At 40.2% G+C, this 26,734-nt stretch overlaps 1 protein-coding gene and 1 pseudogene across 2 annotated transcripts in view; one reads left to right on the top strand and one right to left on the bottom strand.

The window, feature by feature from the left end:
• Nucleotides 1-1,972: 1,972 nt before the first annotated feature.
• On the bottom strand, nt 1,973-11,478 carry LOC143853326 (cyclin-dependent kinase F-1-like; annotated as a pseudogene). The gene is made up of 2 exons (XR_013237074.1): nt 11,040-11,478; nt 1,973-3,249 (listed from the first exon to the last, which is right to left on the bottom strand). The product of XR_013237074.1 is annotated as a cyclin-dependent kinase F-1-like (transcript).
• The window catches only part of CCMH (cytochrome c biogenesis protein family), a 31,526-nt gene continuing 16,176 nt past the window's right edge, over nt 11,385-26,734 (top strand). Inside the window, exons 1-3 of the mRNA XM_077363071.1 lie at nt 11,385-11,542; nt 11,757-11,930; nt 22,928-23,059. Coding sequence (XP_077219186.1) covers nt 11,787-11,930; nt 22,928-23,059 — 276 coding nt within the window. The 5' untranslated portion in view covers nt 11,385-11,542; nt 11,757-11,786. The remainder of the gene's footprint in view (nt 11,543-11,756; nt 11,931-22,927; nt 23,060-26,734) is intronic.

Below are 26,734 nucleotides of genomic sequence, written 5' to 3'. Positions count from 1 at the left end.
TTGGAATTCTGTCAAACCTGAAATCAAAATTACACCTACCCGAAACGTTACATTTTTCAGCCGAAATTTAAAAAAAAATCAACCCAAAAGCCTAGATTTCTTTAATTAAATAATATTTTCCCAAAATTTCGGCAGAAATTATGTATTAAATACGAAATTTAAGGAAAATTAACCCCAAAAAGTCTAGATTTCTTTAATTAAATAATATTTTCCCTAAATTTCAGCCGAAATTATGTATTAAATAAAATATTGTTTTTAAATGTTTCGTCTGATTTCGGCCGAAATTTCAGTTTGGGTGAGGACCGAAATGCATTCCGAAACCGAACTTTGAAACCATGGCGGTGAGTGTATTGCACTTCAAAAGCCATCATGGTTGTTCTTTTCTTTTTCTTTTTTTCCCGGGGTTTTTGCCGGGGAAAGGGGCAAAAAATTAGTCAACTTTTTGAGTTTTTTTTTTTGTTAGTAATTTTTTTCCTTCAAAATGTGGGCCCCCACTGTATTTTAAGCTAGTGTGTAGAGAACTCTCTACACATAAGTTATCTACACACTAGCTTAAAATACAGTGGGGGGCCACATTATTTGGGTGATCCAAACCATTCATTTTTAAGGCCCTCACATAGATAGGGTGTCCACAAAAAATCAGATCCATAGGATCATCCTAACCATTCGAACTGTGGAGGCAAAAAATTGACTAATTTGTGAAGGTTTAAAGACATCCATTTTACCTCCACAAATCGTAGGGTTGGGATGATCCTATGGATCTGATTTTTTGTAGACACCCTATCTATGTGAGGGCCTTTAAAATGGATGGCTTGGATCACCCAAACAATGTGGACCGCCACTGTATTTTAAGCTAGTGTGTAGAGAACTCTCTACACATATGTGTAGGAACCGTTTTCTCTTTAATGTTCTGATGATGTGTTACATAGACGTGGTAACAGGTTTTTTAAAACATAATGTACTTGATTTGTCGTTTCGGGGAGATTCAGAAAAATATTTAGATGATAAATTATACAAAGGAAATTGACATGAAATTGAACCGTACAAGTGGCAAGTGGGGGTGATCAGAACTGTTGATCCGGTGGCCACTTTGATCCCAACCTTTGGATACCAGCAAAATTGGCTATTATTAATAAATAAGATTTAGGGTGATGATTTTTTGGCCCCCATGTAGGATTATGCGCCCCCGCTTTTAAAGTGATTTGATGTCAAAAAAGCGTTAAAGTCTGCCGCGCATAATCCTACGGGGGGTGAAAAAACCATCACCCGAAGATTATAAAAAGTTGGGATTTGCTAGGGACAATTGTATAAGGCATTTTGCGGATGGGCTGTTGCATGTGAGAGCAGCCACCTCAGGTGAATTAAATGAATAAGACAAAATCTAAGCCATTGTGGCTGTTCTCACATGCAATAGCCCATCCGCATAATGCTTTGGGTGATTGTCCCTAGCAAATCCCTTAAAAGTTTATCTGATTTGAAAGAGACTAACAATATGATCTTGTCTTGACTCTTGAATAACAAAAATGACTGACAATGATGTGCTATAGATAATCGGGACCATTGTTCCAATGGGCACGAGTGACTAGAGGGACTGAGTGAGGATAGGACAAAAAAAGCCTGAAAAAAAAACACAGGAAACAAAAAACTCTACTCAAAATATGATCTACTTTTTCATGATTTTTAGCCATTAACTAAGACATAAAACTACTAATAACTAGGGAATTGCTAGCATCCATCGCAAAAGGCATTTCGCAAATGGTCTGTTGCATGTCGGAGCAGCCACCTCACCTCATGAATGAAGACAAATATGCTGAAAAGTGAGCCTGGGTAGCTTCTCTGACATGCGACAGACCATCTGCAAAATGCCTTTTGCGATGGACGCTAGCAAATCCCTTATAACCATTATTTGCATATAAGATTACATGCATAGAAAATTAGAAAATTATAAATAATTTTTTGTGCCATCAAAAGAGGCCCTCAATCAAACTTGTTTATGTTAGTATGCTGAGACCAAGCCCCATATATGAACAGTAAAAAATACAAATACATGAATATCCTCATTCAGTGTCAGTTAGCAGAATGATAGAATCACAGATGCCCACACAATACAGGGGAGAGAGTGCACAAAAGCTTTATTTTTCTATGAAATGAACAAAAGCTTTGCTTTGATACATATAACAACTTTTATGCGCAGAGTAGAAGCACTCTACAGAGCAGAGAGTGATAAAAATAACAGCTTTTTATGTGCAGGGTGGAAGCTCTCTATAGAGAAGGAAATGAGCTCTCTTTGCTGGATCAGGGTCAAGAAAATCGAATAGAGAAGCCAGTATCAGTTGTGGAGACACCAATGCCTTCTCCGAATTCGAGATCAGAATCTGATCCAAGATCCTCATAGTTAAACCAGTCTGAGGAGCTCTCATCCTGCCCATCACTTTTAAAAGGAACTCTAAGCTCATTTAATGGCACGGGTAGAGGGTCTTCAGAGAAATACTTGTCACTTAGCAGTTCCATTGCAGTAGCTCTACTCATAGGATCATAGCAAATGAGTCTCTTAACAAGATTGATCTCAGCTGAGGCACAATTTGGCAAGCATGCCTCCAGACCAAGTGAATTTTCAACGTTGTTGAACAAAATCTTACCATAATCGGGAAGTTTCGAACAACTGGGAAAGGTTTCTTCATTTAAGTTGCCTAAGACATTGATGATTCTACCTAGTTGATCAATATCTGAAGTCCCGGGAAAGAGAGGCTGAAGAGTAAGATGCTCGGCGAAAATGCAACCCAATGACCAAAGGTTGATTTCTTGTCCGTAATTAGTGGATCCATAGAGTAACTCAGGAGCCCTGAACCATCAAGTTCCAACACAGGAAGTGAATGCACCCGACTCATCTTCGGCACCCTCGTCCACTTCAAAATAGTCAGAGGTTTTTAGTGGGTCATTTTCCATGTCGCTCGTAGTGCAAGTAGCGAGGCAGGACGCTTCACCATCGTGAAATCTTGTTTCCTTTTCGGTTTCATCCACCAAGTATTTATACTTGAGGAAGTTTACCTCTTGCAAATAATCTTCTTCATGAATAGCTGTTGGGTCTTGGAGTACATTCACCTGGTTTTCAGAACCTTCTGGACATGAACTTTCTGCCTCTTGAATAATTTCAGGCTGGTGGGGTATCAATTTCTCGTCTTGATAATATTCCCGTTTTGGGTAGTTGTTTGCAGAGATTATTCTAGGCTCTGGAAAAAGTACCCTTAACTGGCAAATCAAAGAAACCAAATTTCACAATTTCAAACCTTTGTTGTACTAAAAAATGACTTGATGCAGTTGGGTATATCAACATTTGCAGTAATACAAAAAAAGACATCCTAAGAAACACAAATCTATAATAATGACCACCTTCGGACAAGATTAGAGAGTATGTAGAAGCCATGGTATTCGAAGGCAGCAGCAAGCAAGAAAATTCGAACATAACTGGGATGTAAGAAACCCTCATACATTTCCTATTCGGCACTGATGAAGCATTGCATTAAGATGGTGATTGGTGAAATTTGGGACGATTAAGAAATTCCAAGATGTTACCTTCACATTCCAACACTACCCACGATAGCGATTCTTGCTTTCCTGACCTATGTTTGGAGAGCTGGTATCTGGCCATTGTCAAACAGGTTCCACTCCTAGTGTTCAAATCTAGATCTCATACCCCAGATGATAGTTGGATATTAGGGCAGAGAACTGTATAGATTCTACAGGCAGACACAACTGATCCCAACCAGATGAGAACAAACCAATGTTGCCAAGTCCCCATTCCATTGTGAAAAGGTTGAAAATTCAACCATTTTAATTAGGTCACGTTTGGATACCCACAAAATTTAGATTTGGATCTCTCACATCTGCAGTTGAGATTTGGAACTGGATCAGATCCTTAGATTTCTAAAACAGCTACAACAGTGAAAAAAAAATCCGATTTTCAAATCTATTCCATTGTGAAAAGGTTGAAAATTCAACCATTTCAATTAGGCCACGTTTGGATACCCACAAGATTTAGATTTGGATCTCTCACATTTGCAGCTGAGATTTGGAACTGGATCAGATCCTTAGATTTCTAAAACAGCTACAATAGTGAAAAAAAAAATCCGATTTTCAAATCTGTTCTGAAAGACATTATTTGGAAATCAATATTTGTGGCAATTACCTTCACCCTCGCTGCTACTCGACCTTGCAGCAGCAGCTGCTAGACGTCTCTCTCTCTCTCTCTCTCTCTCTCTCTCTCTCTCTCTCTCTCTCGTACAACATGAACATGAAGATGATTGATGTATTTTGTATCCAAAACTCAAATCCAAATCCAATAACAAAAATATGAGGTATCCAAACGTGGCCTTAATGTATTTTAAATAAATACATGAAAGAACTCCCTGTGAGTTCCCATGTATTTACTGAAACAGCATGTTTATGCACCTGCACAACAAATCATAAGTTTCCAGAAATCCATTTTACGGGAAGAGAGTGCAAAAAATTATCTTACTACATGTTTATCCTGTTGTGGTAAAAAAACTAAAATTCCCAACTTGGAAGGAAAGAAAAGATATAATCTTTAGAGGCTTGGTTAAAAGCCCACAGTATTTATTTATTAAAATCATATCGCTAATCATTGCTTGGGTAAAGATCCTTCCTAGCTTCAGGTTTATCTCCAGCTCTGACTTATGGAGGTGTTGGAGAGAGATTTTCCGAAAACAAGGAATCCCCTACGTCTCATTGGTCCCCTCCTGATCAAGGGCTTTTGAAGCTTAACTTTGACGGGTTGAGTTTAGGAAATCCTGGGCCCGCAGGTGTAGGAGTTGTCCGGAAGGATCAAGGGACAGCCAAATGGTCTTTATGATGCAGTATATGCGTGGAAGCGATGATGCTAGTATTGCAGCCTTGCAGGGATGCTCTGATACCAGTTTGATGCAGTGTAAATGCGTGGAAGCAAACTTGAGTGTTGCACGGGATCAATCTAAGGTATCTGGCTGTCTCTCAAGAGCATAGAATCCATCAAATGGTAATAGCTTGTGATTGACACAAAGGCCACGTTTGGATACCTCCCGGGCCCGCAGGTGTAGGAGTTTCCAGAACGATCAAGGGACGGCCAAATGGTCTTTCTGATGCAGTATATGCGTGGAAGCTATGATGCTAGTATTGCAGGGATGCTCTCTACCACTTTGATGAAGTTTAAATGCGTGGAAGCAAACTTGAGTGTTGCACGGGATCAAACTAAGGCATCTGGCTGTCTCTCAAGAGCATAGAATCCATCAAATGGTAATAGCTCGTGATTGACACAAAGGCCACGTTTGGATACCTCATGTTTTTGTATTTGGATTTGGATTTGAGTTTTGGATACAAAATACATCAATCATCTTCATGCTCATGCCGAGAGAGAGAGAGAGAGAGAGAGAGAGAGAGAGAGAGAGAGAGAGAGAGAGAGAGAGAGAGAGAGAGAGAGAGAGAGAGAGAGAGAGAGAGAGAGAGAGACGTCTTGCTGCTGATGCAGCAAGGTCGAGGAGCAGCGAGGGTGAAGGTACTTGCCACAAATATGGATTTCCAAATAATGTCTTCAAGAACAGGTTTGAAAATCAGATCTTTTTCATTGTTGTAGCTGATTTGGAAATTTAAGGATTTGATCCAGATCCAATCTCAACTGCTAAAGGTGAGAAATCCAAATCTAAATCTTGTGGGTACCCAACTGAACTCGGGGAAACAGTAAATGACGCAAATTTAAACAGGTTACTGGTTGCAATGGCAGATAGCTAAGTTCTAAGAATGTCTTGTAGCTTCTGAAATCAATCAAGAACTACCATAGATCTTCCATACAAATCTGCACCAAACTCAGCAAGAAAGTTTGGCTTCCATGTAGCCCAAACCTCTTTAGGTCTCAGCTCTGAATTGGACACTGGCAGAATTCCCAAGTCTGCCACCAATAACCCAGCATAAATGGTTTTCAAGTGATGATATCAAACACAAGGAGAAGATCCCAGCCAATAACTATTGTGACTGGTTTAAACCCAGTGAACAGGAAGGTTCTGCTATGTGTCTTGTCACTAGTTGCAATCAAAGGTTCTGCTTTGGGGATTAATTCTTGGTAGGTTTGGTGTTTACTATGTTTTTAGGATTCATTTTGTCTTATTGTAGATGAATGTAGGAGTTAGCACCTTGAAGAGGGAGCACATGTTCTTAGGGACATGATTCCTTTTATGGTGGGAAAGAATCTCCGGTAAGTCATCTTCGGTGAGGAAAATTATTTCTAGCATCAAGCTTAGGTCTTTTCTTGGGCGTTGGTGTGTGGTGAGTATTGGGGGATACGACCCTTGATCCCTATACAAAGAGGAATGAATTTATTTTTTTTGAAATGACAGAGGAATGAGATTATTTTTGGCTGAAAACCCAAAAAGAAGAAGGTTTTACAATAAAGACCACGTCCACCTTCTACTATTAGATTGAACTTTGAAGGCTGCTCTTTAGGAAATCTGGGCCCAACTGGTATCCATGGAATCTTTAAGGTGAGAAGGGTCAGGTGATGAGTCTTTTGCCCAATTGGATGGGTAGACTAATGAAGGTGAACTACGTGGGCTTTCTATTAGAATAAATATTTTTGTCAATGAGATGAGTGGAGTCTTGGGGTCAAAGCGGTTCTTCCAAATGGCATATTGTGGATGCATTACAAAAGCTCAACGCCATGAAGATTGGCGAATTGGAACATTGTGAAAGACCAACAGTGAAATGGATTGATTGCTAAAGGGGTTCTTCCAAATGGCATATTGTGGATGCATTACAAAAGCTCAACGCCATGAAGATTGGCGAATTGGAACATTGTGAAAGACCAACAGTGAAATGGATTGATTGCTAAAGGGAGTGTATAAGATTCTTTTAGCTCAAGCGCAATTAGCAGATCAATTGCTGAAGGATGGAGTACGATTATTTTAGCTCTAGGGCAATCTTTGCCCCTATATTCTTCAGATGAGTTCTTCACTTTTCAATAAAATCAAGTTATCTTTATGCAATCACCAAGACTTTAGTTTGGGATTAGGCAATCTATCCCAAATGTCTGTTTTCCAATTTCTAATCACATCTACCATGGCTAGTGAATTAATCCCTCTATTGTTCCTTGCCCAAAGAAAGAACAGCCATTGAGAAAGGAAAATAAGTGAGATAAATAAGGAGAATCAACTGGAAAGAATAAAGTAGCAATAATGAAAGAGGGAAGCATAGATGAAAATCCTACCTTACAAAAATGGGTTTAGTAGAGATATTGGAAGATTTGGAAGGAAAGAAAAATCAGAAAATGTAAGGTTTGAAAGGCTATTAGAAGAGATAGGAGAGATTAAAGCAACATGAAGAAAACATACAAGATTGGAAGAAAAACCCTAGCCATAAAATGAGAAGTTAGGATTAGGGTTTTAGCATTGAGAAAATGGTATTTGTGTGTGTGTGGGAGATAGGGGTGCAACTTGGGTCAGGTCGACCCGACCGAGGAACCCTTTTTTACAACCTGAAACGACCCGATTTCAAACCTGACAAGGTTCAACCTGACCAGACCCGAGGAACCTTTTTGTCCAATCCGAACCCGACCCGAGTTTTTAAGCTTACGAAATCATAAAAAAATGTTGCCCGGTCCGATTTCCAACTGGACGAGGTTCAACCCGACCCAACCCAACCCAAGGAAACTTTTTTTTTTTCCAACTCGACCCGAGTTCAACCCGACCCAATCCGACCTGACCTGAGTTTTTATGCTTTAAAAAACAATTTCATAAAAAATGTCGGGTTTCACTCAGGTCGAGTTGCCGAAACCCACAACCTGAACCCGACCTGAACTCAACCTGGGTTGGGAAAACTCAACCCGAACCCGAACCCGACCTGGGTTGGGAAAACTCAACCCGAACCCGAACTGGGTTGGGAAAACTCAACCCGAACCCGAACCCGACCCGACCTAAGTTTTTTTTGAGTTGAACCTGTCATGTTCGGGTTGAACCTGACCCGAGTTGCACCCCTAGTGGGAGAGGGGAGATTCCTTAAACATTTTAGTTCATACTGAAATGAACCCTCATAAGAAGAGAAAATCTCCCAAGCAGTGGGAGCCAAAGACCTAGTCGTGAGAATACCTTTCTTTTTCGAGTGTAGGGTGCTAATGTGCACCTATTTTAAGCAGAGTGCTAAAATGCAGCTAAGTTATGATAGAGAGTCCTCTTTGTGTATTAGAGCCTCACTTAAGTTATGAGCTAATAAGAAACTTAAGTGATGCCCGCATTAGCAATGAAGGAAGGAAAAGTCAACTTTGAGGGTGGGAAGAGTGAGCAAAAAAGAATGACAAAAATCCTAAAAGCTCCAGGAAGTGACAATAAGGTAGAAAATTGATGGTACAAGAGATTAACATTGAAAAGAAAGGAAGAAATGAGGTTTCTTTGGTTTGGTTCATACGAAATTTAAGATGGGTAAATTAAAGAGAAAAGGAGATCTTAGGGTTTTGGAAATATGAGAAAGAGAAAGAAATATAAGATATGCAAAGAGTGCATGTACCTTTATCAAGAAATCAGGTTCTATCCCTTATTCTTGATCCTGATGATCTGATTCCATGTGGAAAAAATCTTGAATCATATGAAGTGATTGTGTAAGTAAATGGCGGGCTCATACACCATCTTTTTACTAAGCATCATATAAAGTATACATCGACTTACATAGATTGAAAAATGATCGGAGTACCTTAATGTAGGGAAGCGACCAAACACCTAGAAAATCCATGCCACCAGAATATTTCTAACAAAATTGACCCCATACAATCAAAATGGAATAAAAATGTTCCATCATAACCCACCAAAGCTGGAAACAACCCTTAACCTTGCAGAGCCCTCTAGAAGACCAAACAAAACCCAACCTATCAAAACATGCCCTTAACAGGATAGGAACCCAACAACCACAAACAATCCATAGTAGAAACCTGATTTGGACAATTTTAAAATTAGTCCTTTATGGAGTTAAATGGATGAAAGTTGTACCATTGATTAGGTATTTGAAGGAGCTTCAAAACCATACCAAGATCACCAAATTCCACAGCTGGAGCATCTTGTCATGACCAAAACAATTGAACATACACATGGCTGGCACCGAATGTAAATTTTCCCTAGGAAAACACCACTTCGAAAAAGCAAAAGAGCCTAAGATATTAAATTTCCCATGAAACCGCGACCAATAGATACAATGTGCCGATTTGACATGGATATTGAGTGTAGATCTCTAAATACACATCTCATAGTTTTTCCTTGTCTCCATTGCTCACTAGTCATGCCTTACCTCGAATTTAGTGCGTGAAGAAGATCCTCCAATGGCGAAAATGATAATATGCCCACCAAGTTTTGGCAGAGCACCTGTTACAACCCTGGCATTCTATGCAGTCTCTCTACATCATAGTCTACTTCTTGCCTAGGACAGAGTAGAGGCCATGCCATCATGAGTAGGGCAGGCTCACTACAGACTAATACCTTTCGTCCTCGTAACAGAGATCCAGATGCATATCTTTCTATAGGACTGGTTATGGGAATAGAAAATTTTCATCCTTCAAAATTTTCAACTAATTTAACTTCATTTTCTAGCCACCTTCAAAGACTCAAAGTAGCTCAGGCCTTTTCTGTACTCTATGATTAGAATCCCCTAGTGATAAGGGCTACAACTTACACACCAATCGAATAAAAGCAACATGAGAGCAACATTACCTAGACAAAAACCTTTAAAAAAAAAAAGCATTACCTAGACAACAGAGCATAAGTATTTGATGTGACTGGCTTGCATCAGACATGATTGAGTATGGGCCCTATTGTTTAGGTAACATTGCTTGGCTGTGTTGAATATGCTCGAATAATGATTCTTGAAGATGAAAAACCATTTCCTACTAATTCAAAATTCCAAATATATAAACAAAATTTCCAGTCCAATCCAAGACCCCAAAGTAAACAGTTCATACAATGTACTTACCATTGAAGCAGGAAACGTCCCTGGGGAATGGGAAACGCGTTTCCGAAACGGATACGATACGGATATTAAAAAGTTGTGAAACGCCTGTGAAACGTCGGGGAAACGCCTGTGAAACGCACGTGAAACGTATGTGAAACTCGTGTGAAACGTATGTGAAACTCATGTGAAACGTGTTTCCGGAAAAAGAGAAACGCGTTTCCCCTGTTTTTAAGTTAAAGCATCTGTAATTTCTATGTTTTAGGAAATGAATTTTCTAGAAAAAGTTTTACGCGTTTCCCTTGCGTTTCCCAAATGTTTCCCTAGCGTTTCCCAAGACGTTTCCCAAGACGTTTCCAATGCGTTTCACATGCGTTTCTCTATCGTTTCCCGTTTCACGTTTCCCCTTTGATTTTTTTCACGCGTTTCACACTTTCACGTTTCCGTTTCACGTACCGTTTCCCGTTTCCGTTTCCCGAACTGGTAACTATGGTACTTACCAACAAGGGAACCCTAGAATTTTATAAAATAAGCAGTGGAACTTTTTCTCCAACTTAATTAGCAACAAGAAACTCAAGGCAGGACCTTAAAGCTTGGCTAATCAAATCCATGAATATAATGAGATGGTGGATGGTTCGGCGAGAGAGAGATTCTGTATCCTAAGCATGCTTTATTCTTTGCTTCATTTATGCCCCATTTGGATTGCAAGAATTTACTGGAAAAGTTAGGAAAGGTAAAATATTTGAGAAAATATCTACTTTTTTTTTTTACACATGAGAAAAGATAACTTGAATCAAACTTATTCAATTTTTATGTAGATAAACCTCGAATTATGAATGATATCCATCTAAATTAACCATAATCATATCATTTCCTCCTAAATTCTGTACACAAATCTTTTTCTTGCAATCCAAACAAGCCCTTAAACTCTTAATCCGATTCTTAATAAGAAAAAGAAAATAAGAAAAGAAAAAGAAGAACAATTTTATCTAAAGCCATTAGAACAGTCATCAAAACCCTAGATTACTCAAAACAGAACCCTAGAACACCAAAAGAGATCCCAGAACATTTACCTGCCCAAAATCCGCCAACTTGACAACACCATCACCCGTTACCATTTCTGATTACAGAGAAATTGAAAATCAAGGGTTATATATATGGATGATGTTAAATTCGCACTCTCTGTACGATAATTCGCACTTCTGTTAACGTGATTGGCCGTCAAAAGGGGTTAAAGTCTGCATGTTAAAGGGGGTTCAAATTTATCATCTCCCATTCGCACCCCCTGTAGGATAATTCGCACCACTGTAAATGAGGATATGTGGCAGGTTTTCCCCTTTTTTTGACATTTCAAGGGGGTCCGAATTATCCTACGGATGGGCTGAATTTATCATCACCCGTTATCATTTCCCTAAACAAAATGAGTAGTGTCACTATCAAATTATGGTTTTGCGGATATCAGTACCTCAAAAACTATTGCCCAACCCTGAAACGAACTTAAAAATCGGGATTTACCTTTCAGTTTTCTTCTCCTCCAATCAATCTTCTCTTCTTGTCTCTCTAGAAATACACAGAGGTAACTCTCTCTCCCTCCCGTCTCTCTCTCTGTCTCCATAGCTTCATCAGTCCTTTTTCTTTTCAATTTTTTTAGGGTTAGGTTTTTTTTTTAGGCTACAACTTTAATTATTTTTTTATAGGGAAAGGAATTATGTCAAAGGGTTTTTTTCTAAATTTTCATTGTCCTACTTAAAAATTCCATCTAAGTTGTCCTCCTGATATCTCTTTTGTAGTCTTTGTAAGATACCGTGATAAGTTTTGAAATGGAGCCTGAAGAGGAGGCAGGGAAGAAGGCTCAGACAGTGGAAGCTCGAGCCAGAAATATTAGTCATAATGTCCGTTGCACTGAATGCGGGAGCCAATCTATTGAAGATTCACAAGCAGATGTTGCCATTCTACTCAGAAAGGTACACCTGAACTTTCCCTCTGACTGAATATGACAGTTACGTTTCATATATTTCTCTATTCTAAGAGGCCCCAATAATGAATCTCCTTCAAAGGTCTCTGCAGTTTAAACTTTTAGTGCAATATTGAACAAATTTTAATAAATGAATACACACCTTCCTATGAAATGGCAGTAGTGGCTGGCAGAGTGCAGCCTCAAGAACTAAAAAATTGTCACAGAATGTTGGTTTCTTAACCAAGAGTGCATACATATTGCTAGTTTGTTGTTGAGTCCTTGCTCCACAATGAGTTCTCATCTGAAATTAACCAAGTTAACAGTTTAGGTTAAATAAATTAGAATTCAAAGTTAACAAAGGTAAAATTTGAAGTTAACAAAGCAGGGAAGTCAAAACATAATCAACTTGATCAAATTTATTGTGACAGACCCATTTTGTTTGAAAGCTTTCTGTAAGTTCTATTCTGTAAAGGTTGAATCTTGTATAAACCACTATACAGCAGTTATTAGCTAGTGAAGAAAGCATTTCAGTCTTCAATCCTGCGCTCCAGAGTACTTTAATTACAGCATATATGATAAGACTCTATATCCCAGGATTTTCTTGAGTCAATTGTAGAATGTACATACCCCCTAAGCATGGGTTTTCCTGAAACCAGAATTCCAATGGATAATGGTTAATGTATGGGTTCAAAAATAGTTTCATAAATTTTCCTTTACAAATATGCAAAAGAGTCCACAGATATCTATGCAAAAAGAGTTCTCTATGTAAATATTGTCAAAGCTTAAAATTAAATTTGTAGTGGAAAGACTTTTTCCAAGGCTTGAGCATAAACCAAGATCGGCAGTCGAGATGGCCGACGCGTGGGCAAAGAGAGACTTGACAGATCAGAGTTAAAGATAGGAAGAGCATTTCCATTGGTGAAGCCTATGTAAGAGAGGACTGTAATGAGTGTGTGTGTGTGTGCGCGGGCGCGCGCGCTATTTTAGCCCGGAAATCTCTTCATTTGCCCCTGCTGTGATGAAATTTCAGTTTTCTTCAGTAAAATTTGTTACTGATTTTTTAAAAAAGATTTTAAAAGTCAGAATTCAACTTGGACTTGGTAGGTCCTGATGTGGACACGGCCCCATCTAAGCGGCCTGAGATTCAAGACAAGACAAGAAAAACGAGGAGCCTAAGTAGCGGCTTGGGCGTGTGTCAAGAGTTGTAGGAAATGTCATTGATGTAGGCCAGGGAAGAGAAATAGAAGAATAAGAAGAGGAGAAGAATAGGTTAGAAGTAGAAGAAGAGGAGAACTTGGGGGAGAAAAGAAGAGAAAAAGAAGAGAGGAGAAGGGTGAGAAAAGAGGAGAAGAAGTCTTGGGGGAGAAGAAGAGAGGAAATTAGAGGGGAGAATCTCAATCAGTATTCACTTCATTAAAAACTACTAATCTCTAGTACATGAGACCTATTTATAGGCAATTGAACTAAAATTCCTTGGAAAATAAAACTCCCTAATTTTAAATACCATGAAAAATAAAAGCCTTATGTTGGACTCGAAATTTTACAATAAGGGCAAAATAGTAAAATCCCTTGTTAAAATAAGAAGAGAGAGGAAATGAGTGGTTACGCATTACGCTATCCCTAAAAATTAAAAACAGGGAAATAAAATCCTAGAAAATAAATTACATGGAAATAAAAATCCTATAAATCTTAATGAGCAAAGATGCTTCTTATTGGGCCTACAATCTGTATCATTCTCCCCTGCTTGAAAAGAACTCCTACTGAAGGAGTAGGAGTCGTAATCCGTCAGAGGTACTCCTTATGTGTAACATCGTGACAACCGTGAGAAGCGTTTGAAATGCCGATGGAGTGTGAGGGAAGAAGTCGCCCATGTAGAATTATAAGAACACAAGCCGCTCCAGAGAAGTAAACTGGCTGGAAAGATAGAAACGTACTCCTCCTGGATCTGCGTGATAGCTATGGGCAGTACCAATCCATGACCATCATCTAAAAGGTCATCACCAATAAGCTCATTTGTGGATATCTGATGCGGCTCAGTGATGTCAGACTGACAAATCTCTTGATGATCGTCGAATGCACTGAAATCCTCTGTCACAACCTCCACGATCATCTCGATCAGAGCATCTACTGGAGAATCAATACTGTCACCGTGCTCACGTAATGATATGGAATCGGCATTCTTAGTGCATTGCTCGTACTCTCCATGCTCTGGCAATGCCTCATCAGTCACTGGACTATCTGTCTCTATATCTTCCATCTCTGATTCTGTATCTGCCATCATCCACTCTATATCTGATATAAGCAAGGGCTCAACATCTATAATGGTCTCACCAACATTAGCATCTGGCTCCTCAATTATTGTTAGCAAATTCCTTCTCCCCTTCTTGAGAACTAATACCATCAACAGGTGGTAGGGGAGAAGAAGTGGCTAAGTGGCTCTGCAAATCCCACTCACGGATGCGATGCTTTAGACATTTGTTTGCTGCTTCAATTTCGGTTTCTTATTTATGTCGAGTGGCTTCTTCACGCTTCAATCTTTGTTTATACGCTGCTCGCTCACGTTTTGACCTCTGCTGATATTGATATGCTTAAATTCTCATAAACTCATAACAAACTTCTTCCTATAGATGGAATAGTGGCTTGCCAAGTCACTGCGATATAGAATCTCCATTTTAACCCGGCGTCGTTGTATACTGTATCTTTGACTCGACAAATGGTTATTTGATGATCATATCCATAGTACTTATGGTATGCATCAAGTGCCCTGATCCATTCTAAAAATAGCTCCTCGAAATCTCCATAGGGATAGTAGTAATCATCATAACTATAGAAATATCGAACCCGTGGTGCAGAAAAATATCGATCCTCATATCCTTCAGAATATGGAACAACTGGTGGAGTCATTGGAATCGGTGTCGAAAAATGAAATCAACCATCTGATCTGTCTGTCATGTCGAATGGAACACAAAGCCTTCCATGCATCTTAGATCGGACTCCCGGATGGGTCAGATCAGCGGTTAGACCAAAATGGACGGACGACGAAAGTTGCTCGAAGTAGTGCTTGCGCTAACTACTGGCTGCTAAGAGTGGGCTGAATAGACGCTTTAAGTTGTTACAAACAACTTTCGTGTTGACGACGAGACCAAATTCCAAGTGGAATGGCCCGAATGAAGAGAGGGAAAATCAGATGAAAAGAGGAGAGAAACTTCTGATTTTTTTCCTCTCCTTTTCTTTTCTTTTCTTTTCTTTTTTTTTCTGATTTTTTTCGGCAGTGCCTAGGGGTAAAAGGAGGGGGTCTAAATCTGCGAAGGGTGTGCCCAAGGGAACGAATTCTCCTTCGTTATGCTTTATCTCAAAAAGACATGTATCTTTATCTACTGATAATGTCACCACCGTTTGTTTATTTATCATAATCTCACCACCTATATCATCAACCAGCTTCCTTAATTTTCCACATCCATAACCTGCAGAAAATTCCCATCCAAGCCTCCATAGATCGAAGCGCAACGAAATATTGAGCGAGAAAGACAAAAACACAGACTTTTTCCTTAGAAGCTTGGATCTTTCTCTTTGATATCAAATTGATGTAGGCCAGGGAAGAGAAATAGAAGAATAAGAAGAGAAGAGAAGAGAAGAAGAATAGATTAGAAGTAGAAGAAGAGGAGAACTTGGTGGAGAAAAGTAGAAAAAAGGAAGAGAGGAGAAGGAGAAGACTAGAGGAGAAAGAGGAGAAGAAGTCTTGGGGGAGAAGAAGTGAGGATCTCAATCAATATTCAGTTCATAAAAAACTACTAATCTCTAATACATGAGGCCTATTTATAGGCAATTGAACTAAAATTCCATGGAAAATAAATAAACTCCCGAAATTTAAATAACGTGGAAAATAAAAGCCTTAAAAACTAAAATCAGGAAAATAAAATCCTAGAAACTAAATAACATGGAAAGAAAAATCCTATAAATCCCAATGGGTAAAGATGCCTCTTTTTTTTTTAAATTTTCTAAAAAAAACGATGCATCTTATTGGGCCTACAATCTGCATCATTAGCATCTATCCACCGTAAACATGCATCCTCATAGTAGCCATAGGGAGTGTACTTTTGCAAATATGCATCACTAACTACTTACATTTAACATGTAGCACATGTGTGTGGATCACTAAGGTGTGGCCCACTATTGAGGTGGCATGACAACTCATTCTTATTTGCTACCCCACTTAAGGGGCTACAATTTTTTATAAATAGGGGCTAGGGGATAGAGATTAGTTAGTTTTTTTTAGTTTTTGAGATTGTAATTTTTTGAGAGGAGTTTATTGGAGAGGATTCCGAGAGAGGAAGAGAAGTCCTCCAATGGAGGTTGCATGCTCCTCGTGCCGAGCGACGTGCAGACAAAGACTACAATACCCCTCATACTACAAGTAATGACTAAACTAAACCTCACACACTCTTTAACACTCCCCCTCAAGCTGGAGTATATATACTATGGAACTCCAGCTTGGTAAAGAGCAACGGCCACAATGAGTGTAATGGCGAGAGCAACTGCCACTACGGCGACAACGATCACAACAGGGTCTCCACCTGAATGAGAGCACGACGAACAAATCCGCAAACCAACGAGCAATGGAGGTGCCACCAACAATCCAACGAGGCACACTAAAGACGTGCACAACGAACAGCAGCGAATCACCACATGTAGACATCAGCGGAACAACTCATCACCAATAGAAGAACTAACTCCAACCACCAGAAATGTGAGAAGAGCCTACAACCGACTAACAAACAGGGTGATAGAAAATCATCCCATCACAACAACGATCAACAACTAGCGCTATCAACGAACGACGGCCAAACAGCATGTCGACCGGACAACAATGGGGCCGAAAGCAATGCTAATGACCAGGCATATAGCCACCAGTAACAACAAGGCCGGAAGCAACGCTAACGACCGGGCATATAGCCACCAACAACAACAAGGCCGAATGAAACGCTAACGACCGTGTATATAGCCACCAACAACGTGGATTGCAATGCAAACCACTTCAACGACAACAAATGCGTAAAACCACGCAAGGCAACTATACATGTGTAGAAGTACCAACGGGGTGGATTGTAACGCAAACGTCTACAACAACAAAGGTGGAAAACTACGCCAAGCGACTACACTCACCATGTAGAAGCATCAACAAACACGACTCGTAAAGCGAGTCCACCAACAACCAACCACAATTAACCAACCACAATCAACCAACCAACAATCCAACCCAACTAAAGATGATCACAAACAAACCATAACCAACCGCTAACCAAAACAACCACAACCAACCAACCAAACAACACATCTTCAAGAAATCACCAACAACGTCCAATACCGACAACACCAACCATCCACCAACAGCGCACCATCACTAATACCAACTACAAACCCACTATAACTGCCACCAACAACCAATCACCACCAACAACTAACCACCATCAATGCACAAATAAGTCACCAACGAACTACCAACAAAAGAATGATGAACAGCATAAAAGGAACCGCCAACAACACACAAACAAACACCAAGCGGAAGGAAACAATTAAAAATCCAAAGAAGCAACTAACAATGCGAAGAAGCAAGCAACCGACCAACAAATCACCAACAAAGAAGGATGAACAACTTCAGGGAATTATACTAACAAAGATGACGAAACTACATGCGGAAACGACAACAATACACCATGACAACAAGACAATACGACTACAACAAGACAATACTCCATCCATGGAACCTTCGACACTGCCCCTCAAGTTGAAGGGTGCAACGAAAAGAATACTCTCAAGGCACCACATCTTGCTTAGGTATTTCATCAAACATTTGGTGTGCGCCTTTGAGATCAACACAAACGTCATAGAACACAACTATAATGAAGAAGGAAATGACAAAGATAGATGGAGTGAGGGGGAGGAGGGTTCAAAAAAGGAAAGTGGGATTTAAACCATAAAGAAGGGGGTTTAAAGAACTAGAAAGAACCCGACAAGGGTATAGATTTAGAAGAGAAAGAGATTTAAGGATTTAGAAAAAAAAAGGAACAAGAAAGGATATAGGGATGGAGAAGAAAAAGGGGAAATGTGGATTTGGGAAAGGGAGGGAGGGATTCACAAAAGGGTATTTTTTTTATTTTTATTTTTTTTTGTAGTGGATGGATGTACAAATGGTATTTACAAGAGAGGGGGTGGGGGGGGGGGGGGGGGGGGTTAGGGACTCACAAGAAGGGGTCAGGGTTTAGGGAGAGCTAGGGTTAGAGAATAGGGTTTAAGTTAGGGTTTAGGGTAATAGATCTAGGGAAAACCAAGGAGGAGGGAGTCTCGTCTCATCTTGTGCGGGGGGGTGGGGGGTGTTCTCTCGTCTTCAGGATTGAGAAGATGAAGAGTAGAGAAGAGAAGAACGTGAATGGGAGATGGTGAGAGGAAGTCTTTCCTTTCTTCCTTCCTTAGGATCTTTGTTCTGATACCATGTTAGAGAATTGAGGATAATGAGGAGAACAAGGAGAAAGTGAGGGAGAAGATGAGGATTCTCCACTCAGGAGTTCTTGATGCAGGAGCACATGCTTACGTGGCGGACACATGCTTGGTGTGGATTGATCATCCCAAAAGAGGGTCCACAATTACATCTCATACAACTAAGCAACCTCTCATATCTAGCATGCAATCTCTCATATTTAGTACACTTCTCACTTTAATAGTATGTGCATCTGTGTGAGAGTAATATGAAGAATTGAATAAAGTTGATTTTTGGGACATCACTTGTGAAGAGAGCATTGACTCTTTCACGTGGGTGAAGGAGCTTCTCTCCTTTCACATAATATATTGGAGTTTTCCTCCAAACCGTGGCATGGGTTTTCAAGCCCCCACGAGATTATTTTAGTGGCTTCTTGTGTCGATCTTCATCTTTGTGTTGCCACTCTCACGCTCCCTGCGTTAGTTTGTATCAGAGCTAAGGATGCCGCTGCAACGCCGTACATGACGTTTGGAGGAGATCGCCACCCCTCCAGGATCCGAACCGGATCTAACTATGGAGAACGATCAACTTCGACTGCAAGTAGAAGATTTGACGCAAAGGATTATGCTACTCAAAGCCTGCATCCAGGAGGATGAAGCCTCTGGATCCGAGGGTGTCTTCGAGAATCCACTTCATGACCAAGTTCCGCAGAGAGGACCACAGGCACAATATGAAGATAGGAGTATGGATTATCGCCGATGGGAGATGGGTTTCAAGATTGAGATGCCCGAATTCTATGGCGGCATTCAGCCTTAAGATTTCATCGATTGGTTGCAAACTGTGGAGCGGATCTTTGATTTAAAAGATGTTCCTGAAGATCGAAAGATAAAGCTAGTCGCAATCAAATTGCGTGGCCGAGCATCTTCCTGGTGGGAACAACTCAAAGTGAATCCCGAACAACGAGGAAAGCCTAAAATTGTCGAGTGGGAGGAGATGAAGAAGACCCTCCCCTTCAACTACATGCAGACGATCTATGATAGCCTTCGAAATTTGAAACAAGGGAGTCGTTCTGTGGTGGATTATACGAATGAGTTCTATGAACTCATCACTAGGGCTGATTTGATGGAGACTGAAGAACAACAAGCCTCACGCTACATTGGCGGCTTGCGACAAAACATCCAAGACCTGCTTTCCCTCCATTCACTTTGGACGGTAGAGGAAGCCTATCCGCGGGCTATTGCAGCAGAAAAGCAATTAGCCAGAAGAGGAATTGGGTTTGGAGGATCATGGGACAGTAAGCCGCGATCACCCCCGAGAGGTGATCTCATTCAATCTGCAACCCAAGCGCCGAATGGTGACATGAGACAACAAACTACACACCCCTCCCAAGGCGCTACAACCGATTCTGGAAGTAAGTGGAATAATTTTGGCCTAAGCAATTGTTGTCAAACGGCGAGATCGGGTCGATGTTTTCGATGCAATGAGCCAGGCCATCACGTATTAGAATATCGCGCCAAAGCCAAACAATTGATGATTGGGGACGCATGAAGTGCAAACTTTGGTGACGTTGGCGATGCTATTTATGGCGAAGAAGGAGATGAGCCTGATGAAGATGAGCTTGTCTATGGAGATACGGGAGAGGCCTTGATGATTCGAAAGACCCTCTTGGTGCCTAAATACGAAAGCGATGAAGATTGGCTCCGTAGCAACATATTTCGCACAACTTGTACCATTGGTGGAAAGGTGTGCAAGTTGATCATCGACGGAGGGTGCAGTGAGAATATTATCTCGCAAGAGGCGGTAACAAAGTTAAAGCTCTAGCCGGAACAACACCCCATGCCCTACATGCTTTCTTGGGTTAAGAAAGGGAATGAGTTAACTGTATCCACTCATTGTTTGGTCTCTTTTTCAATTGGAAAACGGTACTTCGTTAACATTTGGTGTGATATAGTTGCCATGGATGCATGTCATCTTTTATTGGGTAGACCGTGGCAATTTGATGGTAGTGTTACCCACGACGGAAGGAAAAATACGTACACCTTTCATAAAGATAATGTGCAGATTACTCTAGTTCCTATGGGAGAGAACAACCCGATCAAACCCACGACGAGGGAGGCTAGCAACTTGCGCTCCATTAATAATTCCATGGAGGAAGTAGATGAGAAGGGAGAGGTGTATACATTGATTAGTAAGGAGGAGCCCTTGGCCCAACAAAAACTGAGCTTAGAAATGGAGCCAGCATTGCAAGAGCTTCAATGGAAGTTCGGGGCTACGACAGAACTCTTAACTAATGAGCGAGAGTTGGAGAATTGTGAAGACGAGAAGAGCTATTACTTGAAAGATAAAGATTGGCCCCACCTCGATGATTGTCCCACTATTAATTTGGAGATTAATGAAGGCTTCTTTCTACCTCAACTTCTCAAATTCGATGAGTATATTGAAGGCTTACTTTTCATTCGAATGGTATCCCAACGCATGCCAAAAAGAGCTAGATTACTAGCCTGATGGAAGTACCTAATGAATTGGAAAGGACTTCAGTTCAAACTTGGAGTGAGACATAAATATGTCGCGACCACCTTGATCCTCACTCCCCAAATAGTCAACAACATTGAACCAAACTCGAGTTCGAGTTTTCTTCTAGAGGGGGCGATTGATGCAGGAGCACATGCTTACGTGGCGGACACATGGTTGGCGTGGATCGATCATCCCAAAAGAGGGCCCACAATTAGATCTCGTACGACCAAGCAACCTCTCATATCTAGCATGCAATCTCTCATATTTAGTACACTTTTCACTTTAATAGCATGTGCATCTATGTGAGAGTAATATGAAGAATTGAATAAAGTTGATTTTTGGGACATCACTTGTGAAGAGAGCATTGACTCTTTCACGTGGGTGAAGGAGCTTTGCTCCTTTCACGTAGTATATTGGAGTTTTCCTCCAAACCGTGGCATGGGTTTTCAAACCCCCACGAGATTATTTTAGTGGCTTCTTGTGCCGATCTTCATCTTTGTGTTGCCGCTCTCACGCTCCGTGCGTCAGTTCTCCCATGTAAATGATGCATATATAGGCCCAAAGTAGGGCAACCTTGTACAAAGGCTACAATACCCATCATACTACAAGTAATCACTAAATTACCCTCACACAGTCTTTAACACAATTAATAAACCAGTCCACACATCCTTGCAAATCAGTCCGATTTTCAATGAAAATCCTGCAGACTTTCATGAAATTTTCAGATATGATATTTGCATTTCCAGATCTAGATAAGATCCGAGATTTTTTTTTCTTTGTTGAATGCTCCCATCTCCACTCTGCATCAGTTACCTACCTACTTTCTCAAGTATAAAAGCTTATTCTTTACTCTGGTTCAAATCCTGCACAATTTCGTGAAATTTTCAGATCTTATCTTACATTTCCAGATCTAGATCATATCTGAGATTTTTTTTTCGAATGCTTCTGTCTCCACTCCATATCAGGTACCTACCCAGTTTCTCAAGTTTAAAAGCGCATTCTGCACTCTGTTTCTTCGATTAGTTGAGTCTTTTGGAGTACTGAAATGAGATTTTCAGGTACCCAGTGTAGTTTTTCTTTTTTCTTTTTTTTTTTCCCTCTTGATCAGGAATTTTCGTGTTATGAAAACTAAGTTACACCCTTTAAATTGACCCAATTCTTGGAGTCAAGTTGAATTGGCGAGTTTGTAAGCACTTTATGAAGGTTTTTAATCGCTGGATGACCTTGCTCCATCTTGAATATAAGTTTCTCAACTGGGAGTCATGAAAGTTTTTTTAGCCATCTCCATAGCCTAATGGAGTGGGAAATAACATGTTTCAATCTAAGTGTTGAGACATATAATTAGTATTGCACCATACCACAACATAACTCAATGGAATAATACAAGAAAAGACCATGGGACCTATGTCACAAATATCTTCGATATTTTCAAAATATTGCTTTTTTATCACGACATTTTGATAAAACGACAAAATCACAAAATAATCTTGAGATTTTAAAAATATAGTGATACTTCATATTTTATCATAAAATGTCGAGATAATGTCACGATATTATCCCGATATTTTTACGATATTTTTATTATATTTTTTTCTTAAATTTACTAAATTTATATATTTTTTAAATAATTTTATTTTTATCATTTTTTTCCTGATATAAACCTGAAAAAAAAAAAAAATTTAATGTATCCCGAGATTTTCCCTTGCAGAGAAATTCCCGTCAACGATATTTGTGACGCAGCATGGGCCTATACTATCTATTAGAATAATCCATGAACTCTACTATTAATATGCCATGTGGGCATTTTCTTGCTTATTCTTCTTCTTGTGGTTTATCTGTAGTGAATGAGCAACAAGGTTCATTGATTGCCTTATTAGCATGACATCTAGATTAGGAGTATACTTGAGGGCTCGAGGCATTACGGCATTTTCTTCTTTTCTTCATAAAATCTTCATCATTAACTTGAAATATGGCTATTTTCATATTTGTACTGATATTTTATATTATTGTCACAGCTGATTCGCGACGAAATTTGGGCTGGCAGAAGTGATAAAGACATATATAAAAAGCTTGAGGAGGATTTCGGAGAGACTGTTCTCTATGTTCCACGTTTTGATCTGCAGACTGCAGCTTTATGGTTATCACCAGTGAGTTCATGGAAATAAATCTCTCTTAATCTTTTCTATCTTAGAACTTTTATACAATACCACACCATTTCCCATAAAGATACTGGGGGTGGGTCAGATGCATGAATCAGAAATGTGTAGTGTCTACCAAGGTTTTAAATGTCGGGCCGAAATCATGTAAAATTTCGGAAAATAATTTCGGTATTTTACAAGATTTCTGTGGAAATGTCGGAAATTTCAGTGATTTCGGTGGAAATCTTGGAAATTTCAGATTCAGGTACTTTCGGTGTCAGTCCTGGCCGAAATTCGAAATTTCAAACCATGGTTACTACCACTAAAAATCATCTATGCAGCTGTAATTTATGTTACGTAGACACGGACGCATCTGCTGGTGTCATGACAGACAGTAGGTGTCAATCATGGAAACCTTGGAAAACCTGACATGCTGACATGTCTGTACAATCATATGATTCTATCAAAAGTGATAGTTTATATACATACATGTTCATTGACACATAATATATAGGAAATATATTTAAATAAATAGGAAGTCATTAGAACTATGTAAATATGTAAATAGCACATTGAAATAAGAAGTATTACTAGCTTTGCAATGTTTTGGGGACCTAAATGGAGTATCCTTGTTCATTGGTTATTGTTAAAGTATAAAAAGACTAAAAACACCTTTCCCCAACAGTTTAAGCTTTTGGAGCAACTGGTTGTTTCACATGGTATCAGAGCAAAGGTCCTGAGTTCAAACCTCCCGGATAGCAAAATTCCACATGCAATGGCCAAACCCAAAAGAGGGCCCACATGTGCCACGTGTAGGCAACCCAAGAAAGAGGGGGCCACACATGAGGCGGAGTGTTAAAGTATAAAAGGATTAAAAACGAAATTCTCCACTAGCTTAAGCTTTTGGAGTAACTGGTTGTTTCACAGTTATAATCCATTTCACTATTGCTTTTATGAGCTAATATTCTACTTAAGAGGATCAGCGATGTGTTCACACAGGAGGGAATATGTGTTCCCTCTGCTGCCGTGGCTGTGCCATAGGCTTTTTTTTTCTTTTTTCTTTCTTTTTTGAATGGCTATTGCTGGGCCATAGATACACCACTGATAACTGAATCATGCCTTGGAGGTACACATCAATGCTGATTTTTGAAGATAGGAACTTCTAATGTACAATGCATTAGGCAACATGTCCGCACAATTCAACGAAGCCGAGCTCAATCTGAAGGAGTACGTAGTCTCTGTAGGAATGCCCTTAATTAAACACGTACTCAAGTCTCAATTTTTTTTTGAAAATTGAAAGGCAAGAGTAGATTTCATTAAATAAGAACCAAGACCGAGGAGGTCCTGGAACATGCTAAAGATGTACAAGCAATAAACAGCAGCCAATATACATATAAGAACACTAGGGAGGAATAAAGTCGAGAAGCTCCAGACTTTCTTTGGAAACCCTTTCTCATACTAATTTATTTTCTTCACCATTGGCTGTTCTCCTCACATGCCTAAAGGAGAGTAGGAGACTGATGCCGCCCCAATTCTATTATGGATTTCATAAAAAAAGGCGACAAATCTCCAAGGCATTGGCTTTGGTCCTCGAAGCCATCAAATAACATTGAGGGAGTCCCCTTCCACCACCACCTTATTCAGATCCACATTATGGAGCATCTTAATGCCTTGATGGACGGCCCGTACCTTCGCCTCGTTTGCATCTGCTACACCAATAGGACCTCTAAAGGCCCAAATCAACTCCCCCTCTTCATTTCTAAATAGGCCTCCAATACATGATGGTCCATGATTACCCATGCTTGATTTGTCAAAGTTGAACTTTAGAATCCTGTGATGTGGAGTCGCCCAAGCTTCAACCAATTTGGGTTCATTAGTTGCTCCCCCACATTAACTCTCCAACCATGCCATAGATCATACACAGATACAAATCTGAAGCACGATAATGTTTTCACGATATAGTTAGAGCAATAATAGAATGTCTTCTAGTTTACACCTAGCTCAATTGCATATGAGTGTAAGATGCTTCCCAAGCAACAGATGTAGAAAGCAAGCTACATAGGTACTAATGTATCACAGCTTTTTTGGTTGCCATGAAAATTGCTCGAAACAACTCTCTTTTAGAATCTGCCTGTTTTCTGTTTTTTGGGAACTATTGGAAATGAACAAAAAAATTGTTGCTCGAACTCTTCCCTCTCCGACCCTGTAACTGAAGTTTCCGATGTAGAGGTTTCTACGTTGTACACGTAGGGCTCATCGTACTCCTCTTCTGTTTCTTCTGCTTCTTCTACTTCTGTATCTTCCGATTCGGTGTCATTTTCCATTTCGGTGTCCTCGTGGGTATCAGAATCGGAGTCTGGTGGACTAATCCTATCTAGTGGCCTGCACATTTCTTCCTGAAAGGAGGTGGCTTTAGTGTGTTTTGCTCTCTCTGAGTGGAGCCAAGAGAGCCCCTCTGTGGGCCTCAACCGGTGTAAGTGGAGCAGTGGGTTTTCGACCTCGATGGGCTAGTGGGGCAAACTTGATTCCTCTAGGGGGTCGAAGAAGTTCTGCAGAAGGAGGAATCTCTGTAGTCTCTGGCGCCAAAATGAAACAGCTTGGCCTTGCCTCTACTTCTGGGTTGGGAAATAGGTCCCAAAAAGATGAGGGGGCGGATTGGATTCCAGTAAAAAGCAAATCTGGGCGAAGAGTGGAAAGTGTTTCCAAAAGAAGAAAGGCTGGGGATCTTGGAGACTGGAGGTGTTGTAAATGTGCCTTCAGATGCTGGAAATGTAACAAGTTTTGGTCCAGTTTGGATTTCAACTTCCAAGTACAATCAGAAGTGATGGTGAGAAGGGTGCCTGCTTCTATTCCAAAAGCGCCTGAAGAAGGGAAAGCTAGAGTGGAGAAATTACTCCATGCTACCTTGGAAGGTGTAGCATTTAGTCTCAAAGTGGTTCCTTTGAAGTCTATTAGCAATGTAGATCTAGGCTTTTGGGGGAAGATGAGGGAGGGATGGGAAGGTGATTTGGAGGCGATGGAGGCCTGGCTTTCTCGAAATAGTAGTATTGGGGTAGAGGTAGTGGTTTATAAAATTGCACCTCTCGAAATTCAAATCTCCATACCCTCGGGCATTAACAGATTTCAATTAATTAGGGATTGGAACCTTGCCATTAACTCTCCTCTTGAGGATCTTTTGTTGTGGGATGCAAAATTTCCTAAGGCTGGGAATCCTCACTGGTGGAAGATAGAAGGAGTTCCGCCTGAAGCCTGGTGCGTAGACAACTTTCGTCGAATAGGGGGAAAAATAGGTAAGGTGGTGGAGGTTGATTCGTCTTGCTATGCGGGGTATGGTTATGAGGCGGGATGGATACTGATTTTGTCAGAAGGCATTCCTGGTAAAGAGCTGTCCATCCAAAGTTATATTGATGGAGCTCTCAGGTGGATTCTAGCGACAAGAGAAAGAAAGGAAGAAGAAGAAGAGAATATTATCAAGGTCTCTGAAATTTCCGAGGTTGATCGATTGGAAAGAAGTAACGAGAAGTGGGTCTCCTTTAACCCTGCTAATGAAGAGTTTTATGCAGATGGAGTAGGTGAAAATCCTCTTAACTTGGATAAGGCAGTATTCAATGCAAGTCAAGAAGAGTCTCCCTCGACGGTTGAGCCGGCGATCACCGATAGGGAGGAAGGGGAGGTGGAACCGGC

This window comes from Tasmannia lanceolata, unplaced genomic scaffold (assembly GCF_043159265.1).
Source record: "Tasmannia lanceolata isolate RefF3 unplaced genomic scaffold, GAP_Taslan_0.1 ptg000003l, whole genome shotgun sequence".
Lineage (NCBI taxonomy): Eukaryota > Viridiplantae > Streptophyta > Magnoliopsida > Canellales > Winteraceae > Tasmannia > Tasmannia lanceolata.
This window is presented reverse-complemented; position numbering and strand designations above follow the sequence as displayed.